We start from the raw sequence: 26,029 nt of genomic DNA, 5'->3' as shown, positions 1-26,029 counted from the left end.
AAAAAAACATCCAGTGACAGTAATCAGTCCAACACACACACACACACACACACACACACACACACACACACACACCTTCACATTGGCGTAGGCAGGCACTCGACTCAGTAAACAAGGACCTGATGTGATCTGCATGAACTTGAATGTGGCGTCAGTCGACAGACATTTATGCACATTTCAAACTAAACAAAAAGAAAAACAGGATCCAGAAGAACAGAGGAATATTATTTCTTCCATAATGCTTCAGGAGAAAAAGGTCAAGGGTCAACCTCGGGTCAAATGTCAAGTTTATGTTCATTAGAAGAGTGTTTTAGGATTGTTTGTATCCGTGGAGAGAGTAGAGATACACTAAAGGTGACGTATCACTTTAAATAAACTTAATTACATCAGTTTATTCAGGATCAGCAACCCCAAAAAGAAGAGTTCACGTCCTGGGCTAAAATCAAGCTTGTGCCAGATTCCACCCATGGTCCAAAATACATATTTCAACACAATTAAACAATGCAAAGGTCACAAGACAAATCAATAACCAGTGAGTTGCATAATTAAACAACAAAAACCACGTGTAGAATGACGTCACTCGGGAGGTTCGGTGCCGCTCGGGGTCATGCAGGTCGTCCACGTGGGCGACGGACGCAACGTGCAAAATATCAAAATGCTAAAATCAAAGCGTTTAAACCCCCCCCCAAAAAAAGAAAAAGGCCGACGGGACTTGGTGACCAGCAGGGGGCGCTTGTTTTCCTCTCCCGACCATCACTTGTTCTTCCATGTCGCCTGTATTTAGTATTTATTATATTTTCCAATTAAACTGCAAATGAAGCTTCTCATCAGCGGATGTTTTCACATTTTTGGGCGACAGCCCCCTCAAATGTCCCACAATGCACCCCCCCAGCCTCCTCTCACATGACCTGGGACCATTCCTCCCCTCCACCCCCCCTCTCCTCCCGTGTGAAGTGGTACAGCCGGGTGGGCTCGTCCCTGAAGGCGTGCTGACCCGCCGGGTGAGCCAGCACGCCGCCCCGCTGGAGTCGAACGCCGTAGCGTCGGGCCTCGGCTCGCCCGGCGCACAGGAGGCGCTCGACCAGCCAGTCCACCAAGTCACTGCCCCGAAACGCACCTTCAAAGAGGGGTTGGGGGTCGGGGTCGGGATCAGGATCGGGATGGGGCGGGGTCGAAGCAAGAGGATTAGCCGGGTCACAGATCTGCTCCTCCGGGACGTCGCGGTGGGACTCAGATTCATCCGGATCCTGAGATCGGTGAATCCGTCGGAGGGTCTGCGGCTCCTGAAGATCCTGATGCGGGTGTCGGTACTGGGGCTGATGGGACGGGGGGTGCATCAAGCCCCCGTTCTCCTCCTCTCGCCCTCCTCCTCCTCCTCCTCCGAACCTGTCATTATCAGAGGAAGGATTCACCTGTCGAGGCGCTCACACTCTCCCCCAAGCCACTTTGGGTTGATAGGGAAGGAAGAAAAAAGGGGGCAGGCACAAGGAAGCAGGGAGGAAGGAAAAGGAAACATGAAGGGGAAGAAAGGAAAGGAAAAGGAGACAGGAATATGAGAAATAACGTGTTAGAATAAAAGAAAAGAGAAGCACCCAGGACTCATAAAACATCCAGAAACAAAGTGTCCTCGTCTCTTAAGAATTAGTTGCACGGCGACATCATGTTTCTCTATAATAACTGATATCTGCACAATAAAGCATGTACTATACACATAATAATGTCTAATGGTTCCACTTGAAGGTGGATAAAGACCCTCAGTAAGCTGCAGAGAAACAGATCCATGCAAAGAGGAGAAACTCAATAACGCGTACCTGCGCGTGTGCACGATGTCCTGCACGCACTGGTCTTTGTGGTAGCGGACGAACTGGGTGCAGGTGAGCCGGACCTCCTCTGGTACACCTGAGGGACTCAGATCCTCATCGTCTCGGCCCTGCCACAGCCAGAGCAGCCTGACACACACACACACACACACACACACACATTTCTGTGTTCCTCATTTGACCTCAGATGACTCTAGAAGCTACGAGAGAGCCCCCCCCCCCTCCTCCCCTCACCTCTTCTTGAAGGGCAGGATGATGAGGTGCCGGTCCAGACCGAAGATCCCAAAGGACAGGAAGCCCTGGGACACAAGAGGGTCTCGAAGTACTGGTTCTGCTCCCACAACCAGTTTTACACATTTAAAAGAGAAAGAAAAGTCGCCACGCTCAGCGCTACCTGTCCGTAGTTGGCCACGGCGCAGAAGAACTGGAGCTCCAGGTAAAGCCTCCCGGGGTCTTTGTTGAACAGCCACCACAGACAGCTGGACAGGTTCTGCAGACAGACAGACGCATCGACCAATCAGGGGACAGGATGCCTGGTCCTCAATAAAAAAGAGTTTCTACACATCAGCCCAGTGAAGTAAAGCCGATATAAATAATGTATGTCAACCTGTGTGGTGGAGTGTAAGGAACAGCACATTTAACTGTATATATATATATATTAATAATAATAAACTAGATTTATGTGTGTGTATTTTATTGTGTAATTTCCTCACCGCCAGCAGGCTGACAAACAGCAGCAGGCAGAGCAGGACGTGTCTGACTGTCTGTCTGTCGTCGGTGGTCTGGAGCCCGGGCGGCGGCAGGTTCAGCGGCTGCTCGGACGAGGAAGAACCCGGCTGCTGCTGCAGCAGCGGCGGCTGCAGCCCGTCACACAGCGCCCCGCTGTGGCCTGGAGGGGAAGAGACGCATGGCCGTTTATTTAAGTGCTTTAAATACTTTTTTGTGTTTTGTTTTCTTATTACTAAAAAGTAACATCACAGTACTCTCACAGTCAAGTTAATTCTAGTCATATAAAATTCACATTCACGAACGGAAAAAAATATATACATAAATAAATAAAATATATATATATAATTAACAAATAAATATATAATGAATAAATAAATATATATATATATATATATAAAATAAATAAATTATATATATATATATATATATATTAAAAAAAAATATATATATATATATAATACATAAATATATATATAAAATAAATATATATATATAGATGTAAAGTGATGATGTTACTGGTGTTGTTTGAGTGCTCCCTCTGCGTGCTGGCTATCATGTCAGGTATTGGCTGGAGAGGAGAGAAGCCGTGGAGGTCTGGCAACACAACAATAGGCAACACAAATATGTTTACGTACACAATCTGGTTAGAAGGTCATGTTCTCAACCCTAGTGTGCAGATATATGTTTCTCACACAGGTCAGAGCTACCTGAGTTGATGCTGCCGGCTGGGGAATTTGCCATCTGCGGCTCCTGTTGTTGTTGTTGTTGTTGTTGTTGTTGGGGTTCCTCCAGGCCACCGGGGGTCCTCAGCTCGTCACCGATGCCCATCAGGGCCGCTCTGTTCAGGGCCTCGTAGCCGCTCTCCTCCCTGCCCGCCTGGCTGAGGCCCATCAGAGACACGGCGCCGAGCAGCAGGCTGACGGCGAGCACCACCGCCGTGCTGATGATCTGGAGGACGAGAGAGAGAGAGAGAGAGAGAGAGAGAGAGAGAGAGAGAGAGAGAGAGAGAGAGAGAGAGAGGACAGGATATAACAACGAGTTTTAGATACAATTTCTAATGATACGGTTCAAATAGGAACTAAAAACAGACGGAGAGACGAGAGAACTCTGACCTGAGCTCGGCCATAGAAGAAGGCGGAGTCTATGGTGTCAGTCCTTTCTCCTGATAGCAGAAGGGCTCCGACCACCAGGAAGGGAACCCTACACACACACACACACACACACACGTATATATTTGATATTTTTATTTGCAGTTTGTGTGTTTGATAATGTCTCACACCTCGGTCTGGTACTTAAACTGTGCCAACAGTACTTTTTTGTTTATTTAAAAACGATTTTGTGAACAATAAAAGTTTTAAAGTTATTATTATTTATTTTTTTACAGAAGGTTCCCGAGCGTGCCGACTTACCCCCAACCCAACGCCATGAACACTCCCGGTCGCAGCCTCAGCAGGTCATCCCTGTTGGTCAGCGCCAGGCAGAGAGGAATTAAACCTGAAACGGTCACATGGTACACACTGGAAACGGGGCCACCCGATTGGTCGAGCTACGTTTTGGACAGCAGACACTGAATCGGTTCTAGAGCGCTCACTGAGGCTCACCTGTCCAGACGTAGGTGCTGTACAGAGAGCCGTAGAGCAGCGTGAAGGTGAGGATCTGGCCCAGCAGGTTGTCGTCTTGTTTCACCAAGAAGTTCCACAGGATCATGCTGACGCACACCAGGAACTACAGCGGGTTCAGGTGGGAGGAAGTGGGAGGAGCCAACGTGCTGAATGGACCTCCGACACGTCACACGTTGTGAATCAATAAGATGTGTTGAGCTGCACTCACCTGAGCCAGGAACAGGTTTAAGGCAAAGAGGTGAGGAAGTCTGTTGAACTTCCTGCTGAGCAGCATCACCACGATGGTCCACACCTGAGAGGAGGCACACACACACACACATTTTATACACACACACTTTATATATATATATATATATATATATATATAAACACACTTATTTCTCTCATACACACACACTTATTTCTCACACACTTATTTCTCTCACACACACACACACACTTATTTCTCTCGTACACGCACACACACTTATTTCTCTCGTACACACACTTATTTCTCACACACACACTTATTTCTCTCACACACACACAAACACACACACTTATTTCTCACACACACACTTATTTCTCTCACACACACAAACACACACACTTATTTCTCACACACACACTTATTTCTCTCACACAAACACACACTTATTTCTCACACACACACTTATTTCTCACACACACACACACACACACACACTTATTTCTCTCACACACACACACACACACTTATTTCTCTCACACACACACTTATTTCTCTCACACACACACTTATTTCTCTCACACACACACACACACACTTATATTTCTCTCACACACACACACACACACACACACACCAGGGCTACGAGGCTGATGATGCTGATGTTGAAGCTGACGTTCTCCAGCTCCGTCACCAGGGGGGTGGGGTCCATGAGGGGGATCGTCAGCAGCCAGGCCGACACGTACATGATGGGCGCCGACAGGAAGGTGCTGATCACCATCCCAGAAGTCACCTGAAGAAGAGACCGCGAGGCGCAGCGTTTACAGAAATGTGGCGTCGAAAATAGAAATTATCCTTCATAAATAAATGTTCTTCTCTTCCACCTTTTTTACCCACTAATGAAAAATTATAATAATCACTTTTTAAATTTTTTTACACAAATATTTGCCGGCTATTATCAAACAAACCTTCCAAACAAGTGGGTTATAATGTCCATGTTGCTTAAAATTATATACAATCTTAATAATTCAACTACTACATGTATCTGAGGCATGGTGTGTGTGTGTGTGTGTGTGTGTGTGTTTTTGTGGACGCAGTTAAAACTATTAATAAGGAATTGTAATTTATTGGCTTGTGTGTGTGTTTAGTGTCTTATTCTGGTCATGTGACCTGAACAGGACATTTGCCAGTTATTTAGACACCGTGACGGCGTCTTGTTTTTAAGTCAACAAAAGAAATAAAGGTTTTAAAAGCATCGACTGAAACTACTCTCCCCCGCCACCAGCCGCCGTGTTTTTAAAGTGTCCTTCGCTCGGCGAGCGCCGCTCACCACCTCCAGCTCGATGTTGTAGTGCGCGGCGTAGATGGCCACGCTCGGCGCGGTGGGGAAGACGCCGTACAGGAAGGCAAAGTTAGACAGGCTGGTGTGGTTGGCGCTGGTGCTGTTCACGCCCACGTCCAGAATGTCCACCATGTCTTTACAGACCAGCGGCATCACCAGGCTGCCGAGAGAGAGACGCAAACACACACACACACACACACACACAAAATTAAATTGGGAAAAGAGAAATAACAGCCAACGAATTAGTCCTTTTTGAGGCTGTGGCGGCGCACTGCATTGGCACCATTATATTGATTATTATTATGTAATATACCTCAATATAGTGAAACATGAATATTTATGTAATATACAGTATACTCCGAGTAGGCCACGCCCACTTTATATGGTCCCACTCACAGTTTGGCTGTGATGAGCAGGATCAAGGCCACTCCGGTGTCTCGCGTTAGTTTTCGAAGCTGTCCGACCTGACAAAGGAAAACGTCTTCGTGTTTACTGTGAACTTCAAAACTGTTGAGATTAAATTACACTGAAAAATATTAATAAAAAAACAGGACGGTACAGAAAACCAAACTACCATAGTGAGTCCGAGGTAAAACAAGGCCGCGCCTCCAAACGAGTTGGCCAAGCCGTCGATGAACTCCGACAGCACGGCGGGGATACGCTGGCCCAGGGCGAAGTGGCCGATGATCCCCACGATGACCATGAACACCATCGGGTTCTTCAACACCTGCACAGGTGACCGACAGAGGGCTGGATCAAAAGAACTTAGAAGATCTCACCTTTATCGTGCCCTCTAAACGCTGCGTTACACTTGGCTTGGTAATCCCCTTAGAACACCTATATAATATATACTGTATATATTAATTATAATATAATATATATCTAAATATAATATGAATATATATATATTTATTATATATATTATATATAATAAATATTATATGAATATATATTTATATATATTATATATAATATATATATAAATATAATATAAATATATATATATATATATTTATATTATATTATATATATTATATTATTTTATATATCTAAATATATATACTGTATGCACAATACCTGGAGGACTACGAGTCCCAGGATGCCAAGGGTGCTGTGGGAGTGGCTGGCCTGCTTCCACCTCTGCACCTCGCAAAGAGCGAAGCCGATGGGGTTGAGGAGCATGAGGGAGACCGGGGCCACGAGATAGATGTACTGGAGGTACTCTGGATATGTGCTTCGATACAGAGCGTCAACTAGGAATACAAAGAGAGCAAAGGAATAACAAATACAACTCGTGTAGGAGACGTCAGTGCGGCGTGTGTATTTTTTTTTTGCGTCGACAGCCTCACCGATGGGGTATCCTAAGGCGAAGTCGTTGCTCTGCGTAGCAAAGATGGCGTACAAGCCGGCCTTGCTGTACCTGCAGTCCGGACTGGCCACCATCAGAGTCAGCACGCACACCAGCACGAACACCGTCACCTACACGCGGGACGGGAGCGCCACAGACTCAAACCACCACCATGTAGAATACAAAAATAGATATTACATATTGTAAAAGTGTGAACCCCACACACACACACACACACACACACACACACACACACACACACACACCTTAGCGATCAGGACGCTCCAGAGAAACGACCAGATGACGTCTGCGAAGTCCAACAGCACCATGTTTTTAAAGAGCAGAGCCGGAAGAGCAAACTTGGACACAAAGTTGCCCAAACCCTGCGCCTGGCTCTGTGTGATGATGTCGGCCCTTTGGGGTCGGGGACGGAGGAAATGGTCAAAAACACACAGAGGAAAACACTTATTAACATCCATATTTTTTCACGGGATATCTCAACAAGTCATAACCTTAACACGGTGGCTGCATACCTGTAGAACCGAGGTATTCCACTCACCGGTCATGTGGTTGTGCTATTTACTTTACACCCAGCCTTTATTCAAGGGTTATTATGCACTAAGCAGCAACAATTCTCTGGGCAATATATAACATATTAACATTAAACATGCAGGGAATGTCCATCAATGTGTACTGTTTATAGGGGGTGTAAATGAAGACAAATATTAAATAAATAAAATGGATCCCTACCTGCCGGCTATGTAGCCACACAATATGATGCCAAAGCACTCCAGGAGAGCCGGGAACAGCTTGTCGATGGACATGTGTGGCCCCACGCCAGAGCCCCCCAGGGGGCTGTGGGAGATGTTCTTCCCGTGGATCAGCACGTAGCTGTTGACGGGCTCCATGGTGCTGATGGGACGGGGAGGTCAGGTGATGGCTGGCGAGGAAGACAGGGATGGTAAACAGTGTGTGTGGGGGGGGGGGGGGGGGTACATTAATATGTCTTCCAATTAAAAGATAGATAGGTGACAACACTTGTACCCACGTGACGACACTCTCCTGGGAGGTTAAACCAGGTGACGTCACGTTAAGACCCCTGAATGGAAGCTGTCAGGTGACCGTTAGCTAGCTAGGAGCTAAAAACATCAGGGATTTAGGGAGCGCTTTCCCCTTCAACATCTGGCATTGACATCCTTTAGAAACCGGAAGCTCACCTCTGTTACTTAGAAGACCATCTCTGGTCAATAAATGGCGGACATTCACCCGTCGTGCTCCTCAAACAAGCCCGTGTTTCTCGCCCGTTTCGGGGGGGGGGAGAGTTCGGATGAAGCTCTCTCCCGAATCTGGCAGCCGCCGAGTGTGGCGACGCCCCTAAAGGAATGACCGACGGGCGATTCAGCCAATCACCGGCGAGATTGCGCTTCGGAGCCCAATCACCGGCCGAGATTGCGCTTCAGGGGCTCCTTCACTGTGTGTGGCCACGCCCTAAAATAGCGACTGACAGGCGTTTCGGCCAATCACCGCCTCGTGCACTTTCGACTGCGGCTGTGATTGGTTAAAAGCGTGCGACACATGTGATGAGGGGCAATGATCATGATCTTTAGGTTTATTTATTTATTTGCACAATTCAAGCAATACAATTGAAAAATAAACAAACATAATAGAGATAAATTAATATCCCTGTGCAGGAAGAGGCAAAAAGCCAACTGGGCTCATTTGAAGCCTCCACCTAAATTAAAATCCTCCACCTATATAATATTAAAATAGTTTACAAAACGACAAACATAAAATACAATGTGCATAAAATAGACAACAAAAGAAAAAGAAAGAAAAGACAAATAATTAAATTGTGTTGAGTGTGTGTGTGTGCGTGTGTGTGCATGTGAAAGTATGCATGGCTTGTGTTAGTTCAGGGAAGTTGGATTATCCCCCTGTGGTATTTCATAAGCAATGGGAATGCTTAGCAAATAATACAAATAAAAAAACATGTTTACAACATGTAGGGACACAAAACCAATTATTTTTCACTTTTTAAACTAACTTTTAAGAGATTATTTTAAGAATATTGACACTAAAATCAAGCCTTTACTCCGTAGATCATTGCCACCAGTGTTCCACCAAATAACTTAATGAATACTGATTCATATTAACGGGTTTACATACTACAAAACAGAAATAATAATATAATAATAGCCGACATCACGACACACGGGTTTCTTCTTGACTTTATTGCACAAACATGTAAATGACGCATATTGTTTATGTGATAATACGTAATAAATCCACTTGTTTGTGACGGTCTGCAAGCATCCACCCAACAAATGCACATTTCACTGCAGGTAAAAGCGCATAAAGCATTTATATTTATTGATGTAAAATAAGTTTACTTCCGTATGATTGTCTTTAAGAAAATGTTCCTTTTACCGGCACTTGATGATAATAATAATAATACATCACGCATATAAAAGACCATTCAAAGCTGTGTTGGGCGAAGCAAAAAAAATAAACACAATACTGCACATAAACATAACTTAAACATAATACAGTCCTTCCATACCTCTTGATTGACTCACACAGAAACATACGCAGGTCCTTCATGGCAAGCCAACAATGGCCGCCGCTGTAAACCGACACATCTCGATCCTCGACATCAAAACAACACGTTTAACCATCGGATGGAAAAGTACCGCTCGGTGGTTCCAACCGGGACCCACACGGATGTGAACACACAAACACGCACACAAACACGCACACGCACACGCACACGCACACGCACACGCACACACAAACACACAAACACACAAACACACAAACACACACACACACACACACACACACACACACACACACACACACACACACACACACACACACACACACACACACTGTGAAGGCACATGTGGCTTTGGAAAATAATTCTTTTTTCTTTTCTTTTTTTCTCAGTTTTGTTTGCATGTCTTTGCTCTCCTGAGCTTCTAGGTGTGGTGGCATATACATATACATATATATATATATATATATATATATATATATATATATATATATATATATATATATAATTTAAAGGCACAGAAGGCTAATTCCCTTAACTCGTTTAAGCAGCCTGAAGATACAATCCTGAATATATATATAATAAAAAAGAAAAAGAAAATGGCACGATGGGAGACTGCAAGTCGGAGTTCGTATTATTGTATATATTAAAAAAAAAGAAAAAAGGTGGAGCCGGTTGGTAAAGTATAATATCTAGCAAGCGAAATATGGAATCCATCGACCTGCAGCGAGCCGATGGAGGTCGATGGAGGATTAAAGGTCATGAAGATACTGTCTGGCAGCAACCGGGTCAGTAAAGTATCGTCCAGCATAAATGCCTAAAAGGAGGTCCAACTTCTTAATCCTTCTCTCTACCTGAACACAGTGTACCGGAGGATAAACAGGCTTTTGGTCTTTGCTGCTACGAGGCACGTGACGTAAAATACACTTCTTTTTTTTTAACTTGGGGGGGGGGGTCGAACTGTCGCTGCAACGAAGAGGAAACGGATCCATATGGGAAACGTTCGATTTAATGAATGGTGATATTCTCACGCTTCTTGAATACATATATTTAGAAGTATATTAGCCTATAATAAAAAATAAAATAAAAATAATAATCTCATACATAATTCAAGTGTAATTTAGAGGAGTTTTCACACACAGAAATTGCTTAAAAGTTATGAAAAATATAGAACGATGAACAGCGGGTGACTCCGGCGGCGGGTCTGGACCTCTCCAACATTTGAATCGTACCGAGAGAGAAAGTTCAAAAGATACGGGATAAGTTCTCCTTGTACGAGCCACAGGGAGAGAGGGAGAGAGAGAAAGTAGTCCCAGGGGTCGTGTTCGCTGCCACCTCTTCTTCACCTGGGTATAGGAGGAAGAGGAGGAGCTCCTCTTTCCTTTTTACCAGAACCTGGAAAGAAGCAAAGAACACGGAGGAGTGAGCGAGATTCAATCTTCTTCCACCAGGTGGCACTGTTTCCCAGAGCCAGGTGCTGTATTGACTCCTGATGGAGACGACTCAGTTACTGTTGGTTTAATCAGAAACTTCTGAAAGACTGCATGACGGGACTCTTGTTTTTAGTTCCTACATTTTGGAGAAACAAGTTTTGTTTGTTGTGTGTGTGTGTGTGTGTGTGTGTGTGTGTGTGTGTGTGTGTGTGTGGGCATGCTTAACATGTCTTGTGGGGACATGAATCTGGTAACACAGTCACATTGTGGGGACACACTGTTCTTTTGAGGGACACATGGGCCCACAAATGTACGTCAGGATGTGTGTGTGTGTGTGTGTGTGTGTGTGTGTGTGTGTGTGTTGGACTGACCTCTGCTGTCCGTCTTGCCGATCTTGCTGGGGTAGGTCTTCTGGAAGGGCGCGTAGGGCTCAGGAGGAGGAAGGTCCGACACCGGGTGGAACGTGAAGCGACACTCCCACTCGTCTGTTTTAATAAGAGATGGAGGTCACACCAACAAAACTCCCATGATGCACTATTCTTCTGATTTGACAACAACAACAACAACAACAACAACAAAAGACGAATAACACAAATACAAATGTCAAAAGGTCAAAAGGTCAAAAGGTCACTCTGGTGACGGGAGTGAACCGGTGCAGAGAAACCTTTGGGAATAATGTCTGATATTTATTATTTTAAGTGCCAAATTGATATCAGTTAAGAATCCAATGCAACAATATTGCGTAATAAACTATAAAGTGTCATTTCAAGATGTACAAAAAAATAATAATAATAGTAATACGTGTAAACTATATTTTATTCCAAAAGACATTTTAAAAAACAAGATTTCAGTCAGTAATTCACACGTTCGACACCCTCAACGAGTCCTTTAGGAGTCATCCGCCGCCTCGCCCATCGAACCGCGGTTCAATGGGATAAAAACAACACCGACTTGGGCCGGCGGGTCTGAACTCATGTGGTAAAAACAACACTGAGGGAAACTATTCGGTTGTAGGAGCTGGGATAATAAAGAAAGGAGTTTATTATGGTTATGACATCGCCCCATTCGTTGTCCTCACCCTGTATCTGGTGGTGGTGAGAGTTCTGGAAGCCGTTGCCGATGGGCGGCGGTGGAGGTGGGGGGGCCCCTCCGACACCCGGCCGGTCCGGAGGCAGGGGCGGCCTACCGCCGGGGCCTCCTCCGCGGGGGGGCTCCGGGCCCGGCCGACCAATAGGAGACGGAGAGGGCGATGACCTCACGCTGGCCCCGCCCACAGAACGACCAGAGGGAGGAGTGGGAGGAAGAGGTCCTTTGGAGGAGGGAAAATACAAGTTGACTGATTATAGAAAGTCTCTTTTCATATGGTTGATCAATCAATCAATCAATCAATCAATCAAATCGATCATGGCTGTTCACCTCCACGTGTGGACGTCTGGTTCCTTCCAAGAGATGGCGGTCTCTCGATCGGTGGAGGGGGGAGAGGTACTGTCCGACCGTGAGGCGGAGCTGGACCATGGCTGGTGAGGAGAAACACAATATTATTTATCTTTTATATATATATATATAAAAGATATGCGTTAAATCTGAATATACAGAGTGAAAGTTGAGTAGGGATGTATGAATGAAAAGGGGGAGGAGCTTCACCAGTACCTGGTGAGTGACAGGTTCCTCTGAGGCAGACGAGGGGTGCTGTGGTCGTCCCCTCCAGCCGGGGAGGGCGGGATAGGTGGGGGGCCCGGTCGGCCCGGCGGGAGAGGAGGGGCACCCCCACCGACGGAGGGTCGAGAGGAGGAGGGGGAGGAGGAGGAGGAAGGCTTGGAGTTGACAGACGGAGGGGGAGGGGGCACATCGCGGGGCATAGACGGGCGAGGCCCTCCCATCGGCGGCGGCGGGGGGGGCCGGTCGTCGGGAAGTGGGGGCCTCCCTCCAGGAGTGGGAGGTAAGGAAGGTCTGCCGCTGTTCGGGAGAGGCGGAGGGGGCGCGGAGAACCCTGGCCTCGTCCCGGCCGAAGAGCCTCCTCCGGGGGCGGGTGGGAGAAGTCCGTGCCTCCCCGGTGGAAAGCTCGGAGTCGGAGGTCCAGAGGAGGGCCTGGGTCCTCCGGGGAGCGACGGCGGAAGCAGCCCCCCCCCGCGGGGCTGGAAGCCCTGGTTGGGTCGAGGGGTGCTGGGCACGGGAGGAGGGGGGGCCGCCCGGAGTGTCCTGTCTGGAGGAGAGATTGGGCCGACCCTTGGGAAGATCGGGGACGCTGCTCCGGCCGCCGGCGGGGGCTCCTGGGAGTTTAGGTGGCCCGGTGGAGACTCCAGAGCGACCTCCCGGGGGGAGCACGGGTCCTCGGCTGGGCCCCGAGTCTGGAGGAGAGAACAGGAAATAATGAAAGGAAGAATGTCCGAGGTGTTTCTGTGAAGACCAAATCATTCATTTAAATTTAAATTCATTTTACAGTTGTTTTTACCATTTTTACCACTGTTTCCTGCAGACCTCAATTTTGGCATCCCTCCTGCAAACAGGCCTCCTAAACCAGCACCACCACCTCCTCCACCTCCACCACCACCTCCTCCACCTCCACCACCACCTCCTCCTCCTCCTCCTCCTCCTCCTCCTTTAGGTTCTAAGGAGGTAGAAAAAAGATATCCAATTATTTGTTGCCCTGTATTTATAGTATATGTTATATGGACATTCACACATACATATATTTTAAATAAATAAATAAAAAGTGAATACAAAATAAATAATAATCAATTCTAAATGTGAGAAAAGAGAAAGGTGTCGGCCGTATCTTGGTCATGGTATAAACATTTGTCTACAGTCGCAGACGCTCGCCTACAGTCCGGGTTTGAAGACTTAAAAAAGGTGCACACAATACGGGACCGGCAGACTTCAAAGATGCCGACTCACTGTCCAGTAAGGGTCCACTGCGGTCACAGGTCACGGTCTTCTTTAATCTGGACCCTTTGGAGATGTCAGACAGCAGAGCCGACCTCCCATGCTGCTCTGAGCGGTTCAGATTCGGCTTCTCCGTGTTGGCCTGAAACACAAAACACGGAGAGGAGGACACGTGTCATGACACGGTTCATCCACCAGGGGTCTCTGCCGAGCAGCTTCTGATCCCACCGGCCAGAGAGACAGAAAGGAATGACTTACCGAAGAGAAGGTGGGAGGAGGGCCTGGGGGCGGTGGGGGGGGAGGGGCGGGCATCTTCCTTTCTCCACTTCACTCGGTGTGGACGCTGCACCCTGGAGGACACACACACACACACACACACAAAGTTACTTTTATGAACCAGTCTCAGTGTAGTCCTGGTCCTCTATAGACCTCGATCAGTAACCAGACAATCAGAGAGAAGATGGTCTGGTTCTAGAGAGTTCTTCTGGTGAATGTTCACCAGAACCTCCTTCAGCTCAGACTCCAGCGGGGTCTCCAGCAGAGACCAGTACACCGTGGACAGACCTAGATCCAGCAGAGGCCCCCAGGACGTATTGCTGGACCCGCTTGAGGGAAGGCGGGGAGGGGGGCACAGGGAGAACCAGAAACAGGACACAATCTCCGGCACCAAACCAGGTGGTTCTGATGCCGTTTAGTCTTCTTTAGTCGTATTTAGTTCATGGTGCTGAATGTGAAAACCATCAACGTGGTCACAGAAGTTATTTTCAATTCCTTAAACGCGTCTTTGTGAGAATTTGGTTTTGCTGAATATAAATGTTTTGGTGGGTTTTCAGGTGTTATCTGGTTGTACAAAAATCAGGACTTTCCTGAGCCAAGATGGCTCTATCAATGAGCGACGCCCCCTTTTCCCTCTGCTGTGGCTTAGATTCTGAAACGTGATTATTTTGTGCGCATGAAGTGGAACCGCAATGCGATCACGCCGATCAGCTGACGATGAGCTCACGGGCAACGACACGCTTACAATAAATGTTTCATTTGACAGGAACTTGCACGGTTAAGTTCCCTAAAACCAAAACCAAAGAGAACACACACACGGCGTACGTGTATAGTTCAGCGTCACAAGGACATGACGCCCGTTCTCTTACCGGCTTTCCCACAATGCATCGGTGCAACGTGCAGAGCGGGAAAGATGCTGCACAACCTGCATTTAATAACGACTCATAAAACATACAAAAACACCGTCTGCTGAACTCCATTGCCGCCGTGAGAAGAGTCAGACACTTCCCCATCTGAGCTCCGTTGGTCTGGCACTCGAGAATAAAGAGCACATGTTCAGGTACTTCTCCATTTTGAATAAAAGGGTTGAGGGTCAAAAAGCTTTAAAAATGTATAAAAGCAATGGCATTGATGCATATATCATATAGACGATGTTTAGGCCGAATTCCTAACCCGTCAATCATAATGATCTCACTCAGAAATGCCACTAGCCGCATTATATCGGTTCTCCAATATTACCTTAAAAGATACTGCGAAGAAAAACATTAGCTGTTGGTTATGGCGCCCCCTGTGGACGAAAGCGGGAGTGTTTCCGGTGAAATCGTTTGGTCTCCTTGCCGCTAGTCTTGTTTACTTCTATATGTCGTATGGAGGCATCAGAATTACATTGAAACCCGATTCATCAGCAGGGTTCATACACATTTTGACAGATGGATTTCCAGGACTCGAAAATGTAGTATTTAGAATAAACAATTTACATAAATGTTTATTCAAATCCATCTGTTTGGACTGTAAATAGTGATTCAGGCCCGTTGCTTCAACACGTTGGACAACGTGAGACTCTTGAAGTGAAGGAGCCCCAACAAGCAGAGATGAGCACATTGTGTTGCAATCTGGCTACCGGGGAACATTCGTTGAATAGCAGGCTGGCATCTTTGGATGATTTAAAAGAATAATGGGAATTGGCAACCTTCAGTGCCAACGTTAGCTCCGCAGTTAGGACTTAGGACGGCGTAGCAGTTGCCCTCGCTGTGGTGAGCTAGCCGGTGATGGGGGTAGATGTAGCTTCGCTAGCTGTAGCTTCGCAAGCTGTAGCTTCGCAAGCTGTAGCTTCTCTAGCTGTAGCTTCCCTAGCTGTAGCTTCGCTAGCTGTAGCTTCGCAAGCTGTAACTTCTCTAGCTGTAGCTTCCCTAGCTGTAGCTTCGCTAGCTGTAGCTTCGCTAGCTGTAACTTCGCTAGCTGTAACTAGGTAAGCTGTAGCTTCTCTAGCTGTAGCTTCCCTAGCTGTAGCTTCGCTAGCTGTAGCTTCGCAAGCTGTAGCTTCTCTAGCTGTAGCTTCCCTAGCTGTAGCTTCGCTAGCTGTAGCTTCGCTAGCTGTAGCTTCGCTAGCTGTAACTTCGCTAGCTGTAACTAGGCAAGCTGTAGCTTCTCTAGCTGTAGCTTCCCTAGCTGTAGCTTCGCTAGCTGTAGCTTCGCAAGCTGTAGCTTCTCTAGCTGTAGCTTCCCTAGCTGTAGCTTCCCTAGCTGTAGCTTCGCTAGCTGTAGCTTCGCAAGCTGTAGCTTCTCTAGCTGTAGCTTCCCTAGCTGTAGCTTCGCTAGCTGTAGCTTTGCAAGCTGTAGCTTCGCAAGCTGTAGCTTCCCTAGCTGTAGCTTCGCTAGCTGTAGCTTTGCTAGCTGTAGCTTTGCTAGCTGTAGCTTTGCTAGCAGCAGCGCTCTGCTTCCTTTAGCCTGGCTTGTTAATGCCGCCTCTCCCATGTTTGACATGTCAAATCTTTTGCCACCACACAACCTACACTGTGCTCATCTGGGTCTTTGTCTGCTGTAACCCACGACATGTACTTCTACACATGTAGCCCAGCATGGTTCAATCTTCCCTGACATAGTGGATTATCCCTGAGCTACCGTTGCTATGGCCACCGAGCCTGCTTATATTTTGAGCGTCTTTCTTTTAAAAGCATATTCATTATTTCAAACTCAGCGTGAATGAACATATGAAGATAACAGATTTCCGTGAGTTTTCCAAAACCTTTGGGATTTAATTTTCTTCGAGGACTTTTCCAGGCCTGGAAATAACCATTTTTAAATTCCATGACTCTTCCAGGTTTTCCTAATGAAACCCTGTCTGTCTGAGGACGAGAACCAACTGCGCGCTGATCAGAGAGGTGAGTTCAGGTTAAACGCCAGGAAACGAATATGAAGGGTATTTCACACACACACACCACACACACACACACACCTCTGAGGGCTTCTTACTTCCTGTATGCTGCTGACAAACAGGAAGTCACCACGCAGCTCCAGCACCGCAGCCATCCGGCTGCCAGGATGATGATGACTCTCTCTCTCTCTCTCTCTAAAATATAACTGCATATGAACTCAAGCTAAATAGAATAAAAACGGGAGTTAACTTAAACTTAAACAATAGTCCGGTTCAACCGACATGAAAGATTGTCCCCTGAGGATGAACCCTAATGGCGACGGTGACCCCCCCCCCCCCGACTAGTAGCCGGTCGTCAAAGCTGGTCCACATGACACCTGCTTAGCATTATTAGCATGTTTAGAGTCATTAGTAATATTTAATATTAGTCATATTGAATGAAAGGCGGCGCTGTGCAGCCTCCAGCGTGCATGTGAAGTGCATCAACACTAACACAGAACGTCCTACATCAGAATAATAATAATAATTCGTGGCCCAGTTCAATAAGGTCTTTTTTTTTTTTAAAGATAAGCCGTTTACATTGATCCTTAATATGTCAATAATTTCCCAACGTGGACCGCGAAGCCAAAAGGAAATAAGCCTCCGCACCGAGCGAAGGTGCCAATGAACAGGACGGCGTGCACACGGACAGTTTAGAGAGACTTTTAATGTCATAACTACGTTAAACATGAGCACGCTGTCGAGGACATACGGTTTAATAACACGTGGAGCATCGATAGAAACTAGAGGGAGCTGAGACACAATTGAAATATATCTAAATTATTGCTTCACGAGTCGACCGAGGCCTCCGGTTCGTTTGAGAAAGTCTGAAAAATTATATGCATCTGCGAACCAGCAGATATAAAACTCAAGTGATGAGAACCACGTGGACTCAATCCACCAACTGCTGTTCGGTCATATTTGAGCAAAAGGTTTAAAATGAATGCAGGCAGATTTTTTTTTAAAGCCACGTGCGCACGTCCCCTCCTCCGCAGATGTTTCCGTTTGACCTCCTCCGTGCTCTGAACCCCTTCCGTGGCAGGGAATCGAACCTCCGTCACTTTGCATGCAAGGAGGCTACTCGAGTCCTCGATGAAAATGGGCTCAAAGTCAAGAGTGTGTGGACTCGAACTCCTGCAGCGGTGATGAAGTGACACTGAAACGGGGGAAGAGGAAACTCGCCGCGCTCGGTTTCTGACGGTCGTTTATTTTCACCGGCAGTTCTGGTGCAAGACGACGACGACGATGATGATGATGATGATGATGATGATGATGATGAGGGCGAAGCAGAGAAAACATCAGCTTCCGCCGGAGGAAACATAATACGCACTGCACGACTTCTCTCCTTCTCCATCGCGCACACACGCACACACACACACACACACACTGACACACAGCCTAATATTAGCTTAGCATGCACAATGCCTCCTTTGACGGACAGAGAGAGAGAGAGAGAGAGTGTAGGATGGTGAGGATCCTTTGAAGTGACACCATCAACACACACACACACACAAACACACACACACACACACCTCCGCATATGTTTCAGTTTACAAACGGCCATAAAAAGGCGTTTCCATCCGGCCTCCTCCTCCACCTCCTCCTCCTCACTGTGTTCATACAGAGCAACAAAGCGCTCGTTTACATTTGTACGTCGTTGAAATGATAATAATAATAATAATAATAATAATAATAATAATAATGGTGGTGGTGTTGGGTGGAAACCTCCCATCACCTTTGACTCCTCCCCCCGAGCCCTCACACAGTAAACGTGAAGGCCATGAAGACGAATCAAGCGCACCTTGTAAAACCGATTAACAACGCCTGATTCCTCTGGAGCCGGAAATCACTCATCGTGTTGGGGAACGTTTCTCTGGGAACACGAGGTTGAGGTCCAGGGGAACGTTTCACTGGGAACACAAGGTTGAGGTCCAGGGGAACGTTTCTCTGGGAACACGAGGTTGAGGTCCAGGGGAACGTTTCTCTGGGAACACGAGGTTGAGGTCCAGGGGAACGTTTCACTGGGAACACGAGGTCGAGGTCCAGGGGAACGTTTCACTGGGAACACGAGGTTGAGGTCCAGGGGAACGTTTCTCTGGGAACACGAGGTTGAGGTCCAGGGGAACGTTTCACTGGGAACACGAGGTCGAGGTCCAGGGGAACGTTTCACTGGGAACACGAGGTCCAGGTCCAGGGGAACGTTTCACTGGGAACACGAGGTCCAGGTCCAGGGGAACGTTTCACTGGGAACACGAGGTCCAGGTCCAGGGGAACGTTTCACTGGGAACACGAGGTCGAGGTCCAGGGGAACGTTTCACTGGGAACACGAGGTCGAGGTCCAGGGGAACGTTTCACTGGGAACACGAGGTCGAGGTCCAGGGGAACGTTTCACTGGGAACACGAGGTCGAGGTCCAGGGGAACGTTTCACTGGGAACACGAGGTCCAGGTCCAGGGGAACGTTTCACTGGGAACACGAGGTCCAGGTCCAGGGGAACGTTTCACTGGGAACACGAGGTCCAGGTCCAGGGGAACGTTTCACTGGGAACACGAGGTCGAGGTCCAGGGGAACGTTTCACTGGGAACACGAGGTCGAGGTCCAGGGGAACGTTTCACTGGGAACACGAGGTTGAGGTCCAGGGGAACGTTTCACTGGGAACACGAGGTCGAGGTCCAGGGGAACGGCGATTTTAGACGTTGTCGAATGAAGACGAGAGAAGAAATAAATGTGTCGGCTGTGCAGGAACAGTGCTGAGTGGCTAAGCTAACATCCTGTGAGACACACACACACACACACACACACCACACACACTCACACACACACTTTGTGTGTTTGTCTTATCAACAAGGATTCTGTGTGTGAGTGTTAATATATGTGCTGGATTGTTGTCTACTGTCTTTTGAGTGCTTCTTGTGGTCATTATGTATATAATATATATATATATATCTATATATCTATATAGATATATCTATATAGATATATATGTTGTATAAAAAGCTTAGTTTTCATGCATGTTTACGTTTGTTTTTCTTCTTAAGTTGAGGGAAACTTCTTTGTGGCTTCTGGACTTTTCTTATTTTGTCATCTGGACTTTTTTTCTCTCATGTGCGCAAAAATAAAAACTATGAAAACAAACTAAAATACTTTGTCAATCTGCACAAAAAGGTGAATTATTTCTCGAAAAAACTATATTATATATATATTTTGGTGTGATTTCACTCTCCGTCAGTAATGCTGATTATTTACCAGGAAAATATATATATAAATAAATACATATATATATATATATATATATATATATATATATATATATATATATATATATATATATATATATATTTATAAATACTATCCATTAGCTCATATCTCTGACATAGAGGTATTGACGAACAACATACCTTCACATCAACAAAAACAACAACACACCGACCGACTGACAACTACATGAATACGTATTTTACTCGAGTCAACCGACCTTGACCTCTGACCTTTCCCTCTGTAGATCACAAGACTTTGAAAGCAGCATTAGCTCTAAACGTCACTAAGCTCTTCATATCTCGTCAAGTCTTTTTTAAAACACATATAAACATAAATACTTTGCTTTACTGTGTCACTACTCACTCAATCTGTGTCCATAGAGGAACCAGCAGTACGTTCAGGAGAACCGGAGGTCAAAACGTGAAGAGAAAAGAGGAAATTAATTGTAAATGTTAAACAACCGAGGAGAACTTCTTGATTCCTCTTCCTCTAAACTGACATCTCACATTTTGAGAAGTTCAACTTACACAAAGCGTAGATACATATATATATATATATAGATATATATATATATATATGTATATATATATATATATATATATATATATATATATGTATACAGCATATGCACACTTCCTCTTTTTCAGTTCCCCACCTGGAGGAGGAAGAGGAGGAGGAGAAACAAAGAGGAGTGAGGATGAACGAAGAGGAGTGAGGAGGAGTGAGGTTGAACGAAGAGGTGTGAGGAGGAGGGAGGAGGAGTGAGGATGATCGAAGAGGAGCAAGGAGGAGTGAGGATGAACGAAGAGGAGTGAGGAGGAGTGAGGAGGGAGGAGGAGTGAGGATGATCGAAGAGGAGCAAGGAGGAGTGAGGAGGAGTGAGGTTGAACGAAGAGGTGTGATGAGGAGTGAGGAGGGAGGAGGAGTGAGGATGATCGAAGAGGAGCAAGGAGGAGTGAGGAGGAGTGAGGATGAACGAAGAGGAGTGAGGAGGAGCGAAGAGGAGCAAGGAGGAGTGAGGAGGAGTGAGGTTGAACGAAGAGGTGTGATGAGGAGTGAGGAGCAAGGAGGAGTGAGGAGGAGTGAGGTTGAACGAAGAGGTGTGATGAGGAGTGAGGAGGGAGGAGGAGTGAGGATGATCGAAGAGGAGCAAGGAGGAGTGAGGAGGAGTGAGGATGAACGAAGAGGAGTGAGGAGGAGCGAAGAGGAGCAAGGAGGAGTGAGGAGGAGCAAAGAGGAGCAAGGAGGAGTGAGGAGGAGTGAGGCCTCCTTCACACTCCACTGGTATAAAAAGGAGAACAGCTTCCATTCAGCTGAAGGTGAAGTGATCCCAGAAGCTGCTGGACGACAGCGTGTAGCTCCACTTCCTGCTCTCGCTGTCACACTTCCTGTCTCGCAACGCACAGTCAGCGGCGGCAGGCCCCGCCCCCCATTACTCTCTCTCTCTCCTTATCTCTCTCTGTCTCTCTCTCTCTCTCTCTGTCTCTCTCTCGTCTCCTCTTTCCAGCCAGCTAGAGGAGCTCCTGAAGAGGCACCTTGGTTTTCTCCCCTTCGACTCAGCTGTTTGGCTTTATGCAGTGTGTGTGTGCGTGTGTGTGTGCGCGCGCGTGTGTGTGTGTGTGTGTGTGTGTGTGTGTGTGTGTGTGTGTGAGATGGGTTAAAAAAAAAAACCGTTTTATTCTGTTGGCTGGACAAATTAACGGAAACACCTTCGACTACAATACAAAGACGAGCAGTTATCGAGAGTCTTTTTTTTTTCTTTTTTTTTGCTGAAATGCAAAAATTCTTCCTCTTGAATCATCACTTCAGGCTGCAACCAAAGTAAATGAATCAATAAGTCAACTTTAGAAAGGAACAGTGCTCCATCACTCTCAGGCATATCTCTCACATTTGGGTTCCCCCCCCCCCTCTGAAACGTTGATGCGTCAGCTACAAAGCGGAGTCATTAAGTTCTTAAAAAGTGTCACTCACACCTCTGGGAGGTTTTCATTTCAACACCGTTTCTCACCGTTGCATCTCAATGGTTTCTACACTTCCTGTAGAAATGTCGTCGTCTTCACGTGTTTCTCTGAGTTTATTTCACCGCCGAAGCCGGAATGTGGCGCTCAACAACAACAACAACAACAACAACAACAACAACAACAACAACACAGATCCAGTGGGTTCAGAGCAGCTACGAAGAGGAGACCAGAGACAGGAGACGAGCAGAGGATTGATTCCCCCCCCCCCCCCCCGTCCCCCGTCCCCCGTCCCGTCCCGTCATCATGTCACACAGTCACATGAACATTAGTGCAGCTCGCCTGCAGCCCGTCACTTAGGACGCTCTGTGATCACACACACACACACACACACACACACACACACACACACGCTGCAGTGATGCCACAAAATCGTCCTTCAAATGCTTCGGCGGTGAGGAAACCGGCTCTGAAAAGACACACACTCATTTTACTGTGTTAATATTTGACATTTCCTCCGGCTGTAGCTCAGACTATATTCATTATACTTGTATTTAATGAGGGTTTTTTTTTCTTTATTGAAATTTTTTTTTTTTAGGGACAAAACAAATGAAATGCAGTGGTGGTCAAAGGGGAACAGCCACCTCCACGTTTGTCTTTTTTTTTAAAGTTTAAAAAAATTAAATAATTGTCTTTGGAGGCACGTGGTGGTGTGTGTCTGTGTGTGTCTGTGTTGGCTGGACGGAGGGATGCCGGGGGTCACATGCCTCACTCAGGAAACAGAGCCCAGCACACAAGAGAGGGAGTTGTGGCTCTACGACTACGACCCACACGCTGCAAAAAAAACAACAACGTATTCTTGCATCGTGATCTCTGAATGCGTCGTAAAAGTAAAAAAAGAAAGAAAAGATGAGACTCGCTCCCCTCCGCTCGGCCTCGTCCCCTCTCTCTCTCTCTCTCTCTCTCTCTCTTCTCTCTCTCTCTCTCTTGAGGAATGCCGAGAACTCACGAGCGGCGACGAACTAAAAGAACGATTTCCGTGAGAACGCACACGAGCGAGAACACGACCGGAGGCCACGAGCAGCACAGACCTCGAACTTCTCCTTTTGTTATGAAACCGTGTTGTGAAGCCGTGAGAGCGGCATTCTGCACAGGGAACGTTAGCCCCAAATATATATATATATATATATATATATATATATATATATATATATTATATATATATATATATATATAAAGTATGGCGGATAACATAAGATGTATTGTTGTTTTAAAATAACCCGTGAAGAAACATCCGTATAGGAGAGGGGGCTTTCTGTGGCCTGACTTCTAGTCTCCATTTGAGTCATGAATAGGGACAGGAAACCCCCCCAAAATAAATATACAATATGTGTTGCACGAGTGACATTTAAAAATTCAGACTGGAGGTCATCTCGAGGCGATGGAGAAGACCCACAATGCAACAGTGCAATGCCGAAGGGGCCAATGGATCCGGGAACAGGGCTAGTTGCTGGATTCATTTCTGAGGGATCCTTGAAGGACGTGGCAGCAGCTGCAAAGATTCCAGACTAGTCTACGGAAGACGACCCCAAGGTCGCATCCTTACGTCCATGATGACGCTGGAGCCCCCCCCCCCAACACACACACACACACACACACACACACACACACACACACACACCCTGAACAAAGCGGCCCGTCATGCTGATGCGCACAATATGGCTGTCAATCAAGTTATTCAATACTTTGGATTTTGAGCGATTATTTTCCTTGTCCAATTTATCTGTTGAATATTTTCTACAATTAATCTTTTGGTCTATGAAATGTCAGCGTTTCTCCAAGATGGATTATTGAAACTCTCTCTCTCTATATATATATATATATATATATATATATATATTATATATATATATATATATATATGAGAGTTTCAAGAAGCCATCTTGGAGAAACGCTGACATTTCATAGACCAAAAGATTAATTGTAGAAAATATTCAACAGATAAATTGGACAAGGAAAATAATCGCTCAAAATCCAAAGTATTGAATAACTTGATTGAACAGCCATATTGTGCGCATCAGCATGAACGGGCCGCTTGTTCAGGGTGTGTGTGTGTGTGTGTGTGTGTGTGTGTGTGTGTGTGTTGGGGGGGGGGCTCCAGCGTCATCATGGACGTAAGGATGCGACCTTGGGGTCGTCTTCCGTAGACTAGTCTGGAATCTTTGCAGCTGCTGCCACGTCCTTCAAGGATCCCTCAGAAATGAATCCAGCAACTAGCCCTGTTCCCGGATCCATTGGCCCCTTCGGCATTGCACTGTTGCATTGTGGGTCTTCTCCATCGCCTCGAGATGACCTCCAGTCTGAATTTTTAAATGTCACTCGTGCAACACATATTGTATATTTATTTTGGGGGGGTTTCCTGTCCCTATTCATGACTCAAATGGAGACTAGAAGTCAGGCCACAGAAAGCCCCCTCTCCTATACGGATGTTTCTTCACGGGTTATTTTAAAACAACAATACATCTTATGTTATCCGCCATACTTTATTATATATATATATATATATATATATATATATATATATATATATATATATTATATTTGGGGCTAACGTTCCCTGTGCAGAATGCCGCTCTCACGGCTTCACAACACGGTTTCATAACAAAAGGAGAAGTTCGAGGTCTGTGCTGCTCGTGGCCTCCGGTCGTGTTCTCGCTCGTGTGCGTTCTCACGGAAATCGTTCTTTTAGTTCGTCGCCGCTCGTGAGTTCTCGGCATTCCTCAAGAGAGAGAGAGAGAGAAGAGAGAGAGAGAGAGAGAGAGAGAGGGGACGAGGCCGAGCGGAGGGGAGCGAGTCTCATCTTTTCTTTCTTTTTTTACTTTTACGACGCATTCAGAGATCACGATGCAAGAATACGTTGTTGTTTTTTTTGCAGCGTGTGGGTCGTAGTCGTAGAGCCACAACTCCCTCTCTTGTGTGCTGGGCTCTGTTTCCTGAGTGAGGCATGTGACCCCCGGCATCCCTCCGTCCAGCCAACACAGACACACACAGACACACACCACCACGTGCCTCCAAAGACAATTATTTAATTTTTTTAAACTTTAAAAAAAAAGACAAACGTGGAGGTGGCTGTTCCCCTTTGACCACCACTGCATTTCATTTGTTTTGTCCCTAAAAAAAAAAATTTCAATAAAGAAAAAAAACCCTCATTAAATACAAGTATAATGAATATAGTCTGAGCTACAGCCGGAGGAAATGTCAAATATTAACACAGTAAAATGAGTGTGTGTCTTTTCAGAGCCGGTTTCCTCACCGCCGAAGCATTTGAAGGACGATTTTGTGGCATCACTGCAGCGTGTGTGTGTGTGTGTGTGTGTGTGTGTGTGTGTGATCACAGAGCGTCCTAAGTGACGGGCTGCAGGCGAGCTGCACTAATGTTCATGTGACTGTGTGACATGATGACGGGACGGGACGGGGGACGGGGGACGGGGGGGGGGGGGGAATCAATCCTCTGCTCGTCTCCTGTCTCTGGTCTCCTCTTCGTAGCTGCTCTGAACCCACTGGATCTGTGTTGTTGTTGTTGTTGTTGTTGTTGTTGTTGTTGTTGTTGAGCGCCACATTCCGGCTTCGGCGGTGAAATAAACTCAGAGAAACACGTGAAGACGACGACATTTCTACAGGAAGTGTAGAAACCATTGAGATGCAA

The 26,029-nt window shown here is 46.4% G+C and overlaps 2 protein-coding genes across 4 annotated transcripts in view; both read right to left on the bottom strand.

The window, feature by feature from the left end:
* Positions 1-377: 377 nt before the first annotated feature.
* gpr155b (G protein-coupled receptor 155b) lies at positions 378-8,393 on the bottom strand. Of its 3 annotated transcripts, none has more exons than XM_034551580.1 (20): positions 8,266-8,393; positions 7,799-7,988; positions 7,315-7,462; positions 7,050-7,179; positions 6,778-6,953; positions 6,275-6,427; positions 6,097-6,164; positions 5,689-5,860; positions 4,996-5,151; positions 4,380-4,463; positions 4,151-4,274; positions 3,959-4,043; positions 3,662-3,749; positions 3,257-3,497; positions 3,066-3,143; positions 2,534-2,709; positions 2,215-2,310; positions 2,055-2,119; positions 1,812-1,949; positions 378-1,444 (listed from the first exon to the last, which is right to left on the bottom strand). In XM_034551580.1, the coding sequence occupies exons 2-20, from the start codon at positions 7,954-7,956 to the stop codon at positions 1,396-1,398; spliced, it is 2,385 nt and encodes a 794-aa protein (XP_034407471.1). In that variant the 5' UTR covers positions 7,957-7,988; positions 8,266-8,393; the 3' UTR covers positions 378-1,395. The 3 variants fall into 3 exon arrangements, with proteins under 3 accessions (XP_034407471.1, XP_034407470.1, XP_034407472.1); XM_034551579.1 differs by having other exon boundaries at positions 378-1,386; XM_034551581.1 differs by lacking the exon at positions 3,066-3,143.
* An 865-nt stretch (positions 8,394-9,258) lies between these two features.
* The window catches only part of wipf1b (WAS/WASL interacting protein family, member 1b), a 20,535-nt gene continuing 3,764 nt past the window's right edge, over positions 9,259-26,029 (bottom strand). The window contains 9 exon segments of the mRNA XM_034551596.1: positions 9,259-10,997; positions 11,407-11,520; positions 12,114-12,344; positions 12,452-12,552; positions 12,686-13,230; positions 13,232-13,383; positions 13,488-13,643; positions 13,931-14,060; positions 14,177-14,268. Coding sequence (XP_034407487.1) covers positions 10,945-10,997; positions 11,407-11,520; positions 12,114-12,344; positions 12,452-12,552; positions 12,686-13,230; positions 13,232-13,383; positions 13,488-13,643; positions 13,931-14,060; positions 14,177-14,230 — 1,536 coding nt within the window. The 5' untranslated portion in view covers positions 14,231-14,268 and the 3' untranslated portion in view covers positions 9,259-10,944.

This window comes from Cyclopterus lumpus, chromosome 15 (assembly GCF_009769545.1).
Source record: "Cyclopterus lumpus isolate fCycLum1 chromosome 15, fCycLum1.pri, whole genome shotgun sequence".
Taxonomy (NCBI): Eukaryota; Metazoa; Chordata; class Actinopteri; order Perciformes; family Cyclopteridae; genus Cyclopterus; species Cyclopterus lumpus.
Note: the sequence above shows the minus strand (reverse complement) of the source record. Positions and strands in the feature narration are given on the sequence as shown.

Excerpts from the sequence above, each read along its gene's own strand:
- gpr155b (XM_034551579.1), bottom strand. The coding sequence starts at position 7,956 with ATGGAGCCCGTCAACAGCTACGTGCTGATCCACGGGAAGAACATCTCC. Across the intron at positions 7,463-7,798 it reads TGTGGCTACATAGCCGGCAG|GGCCGACATCATCACACAGA; the intron begins GTAGGGATCCAT and ends CCGACCCCAAAG. Across the intron at positions 6,954-7,049 it reads CGCCTTAGGATACCCCATCG|TTGACGCTCTGTATCGAAGC; the intron begins GTGAGGCTGTCG and ends TTGTATTCCTAG.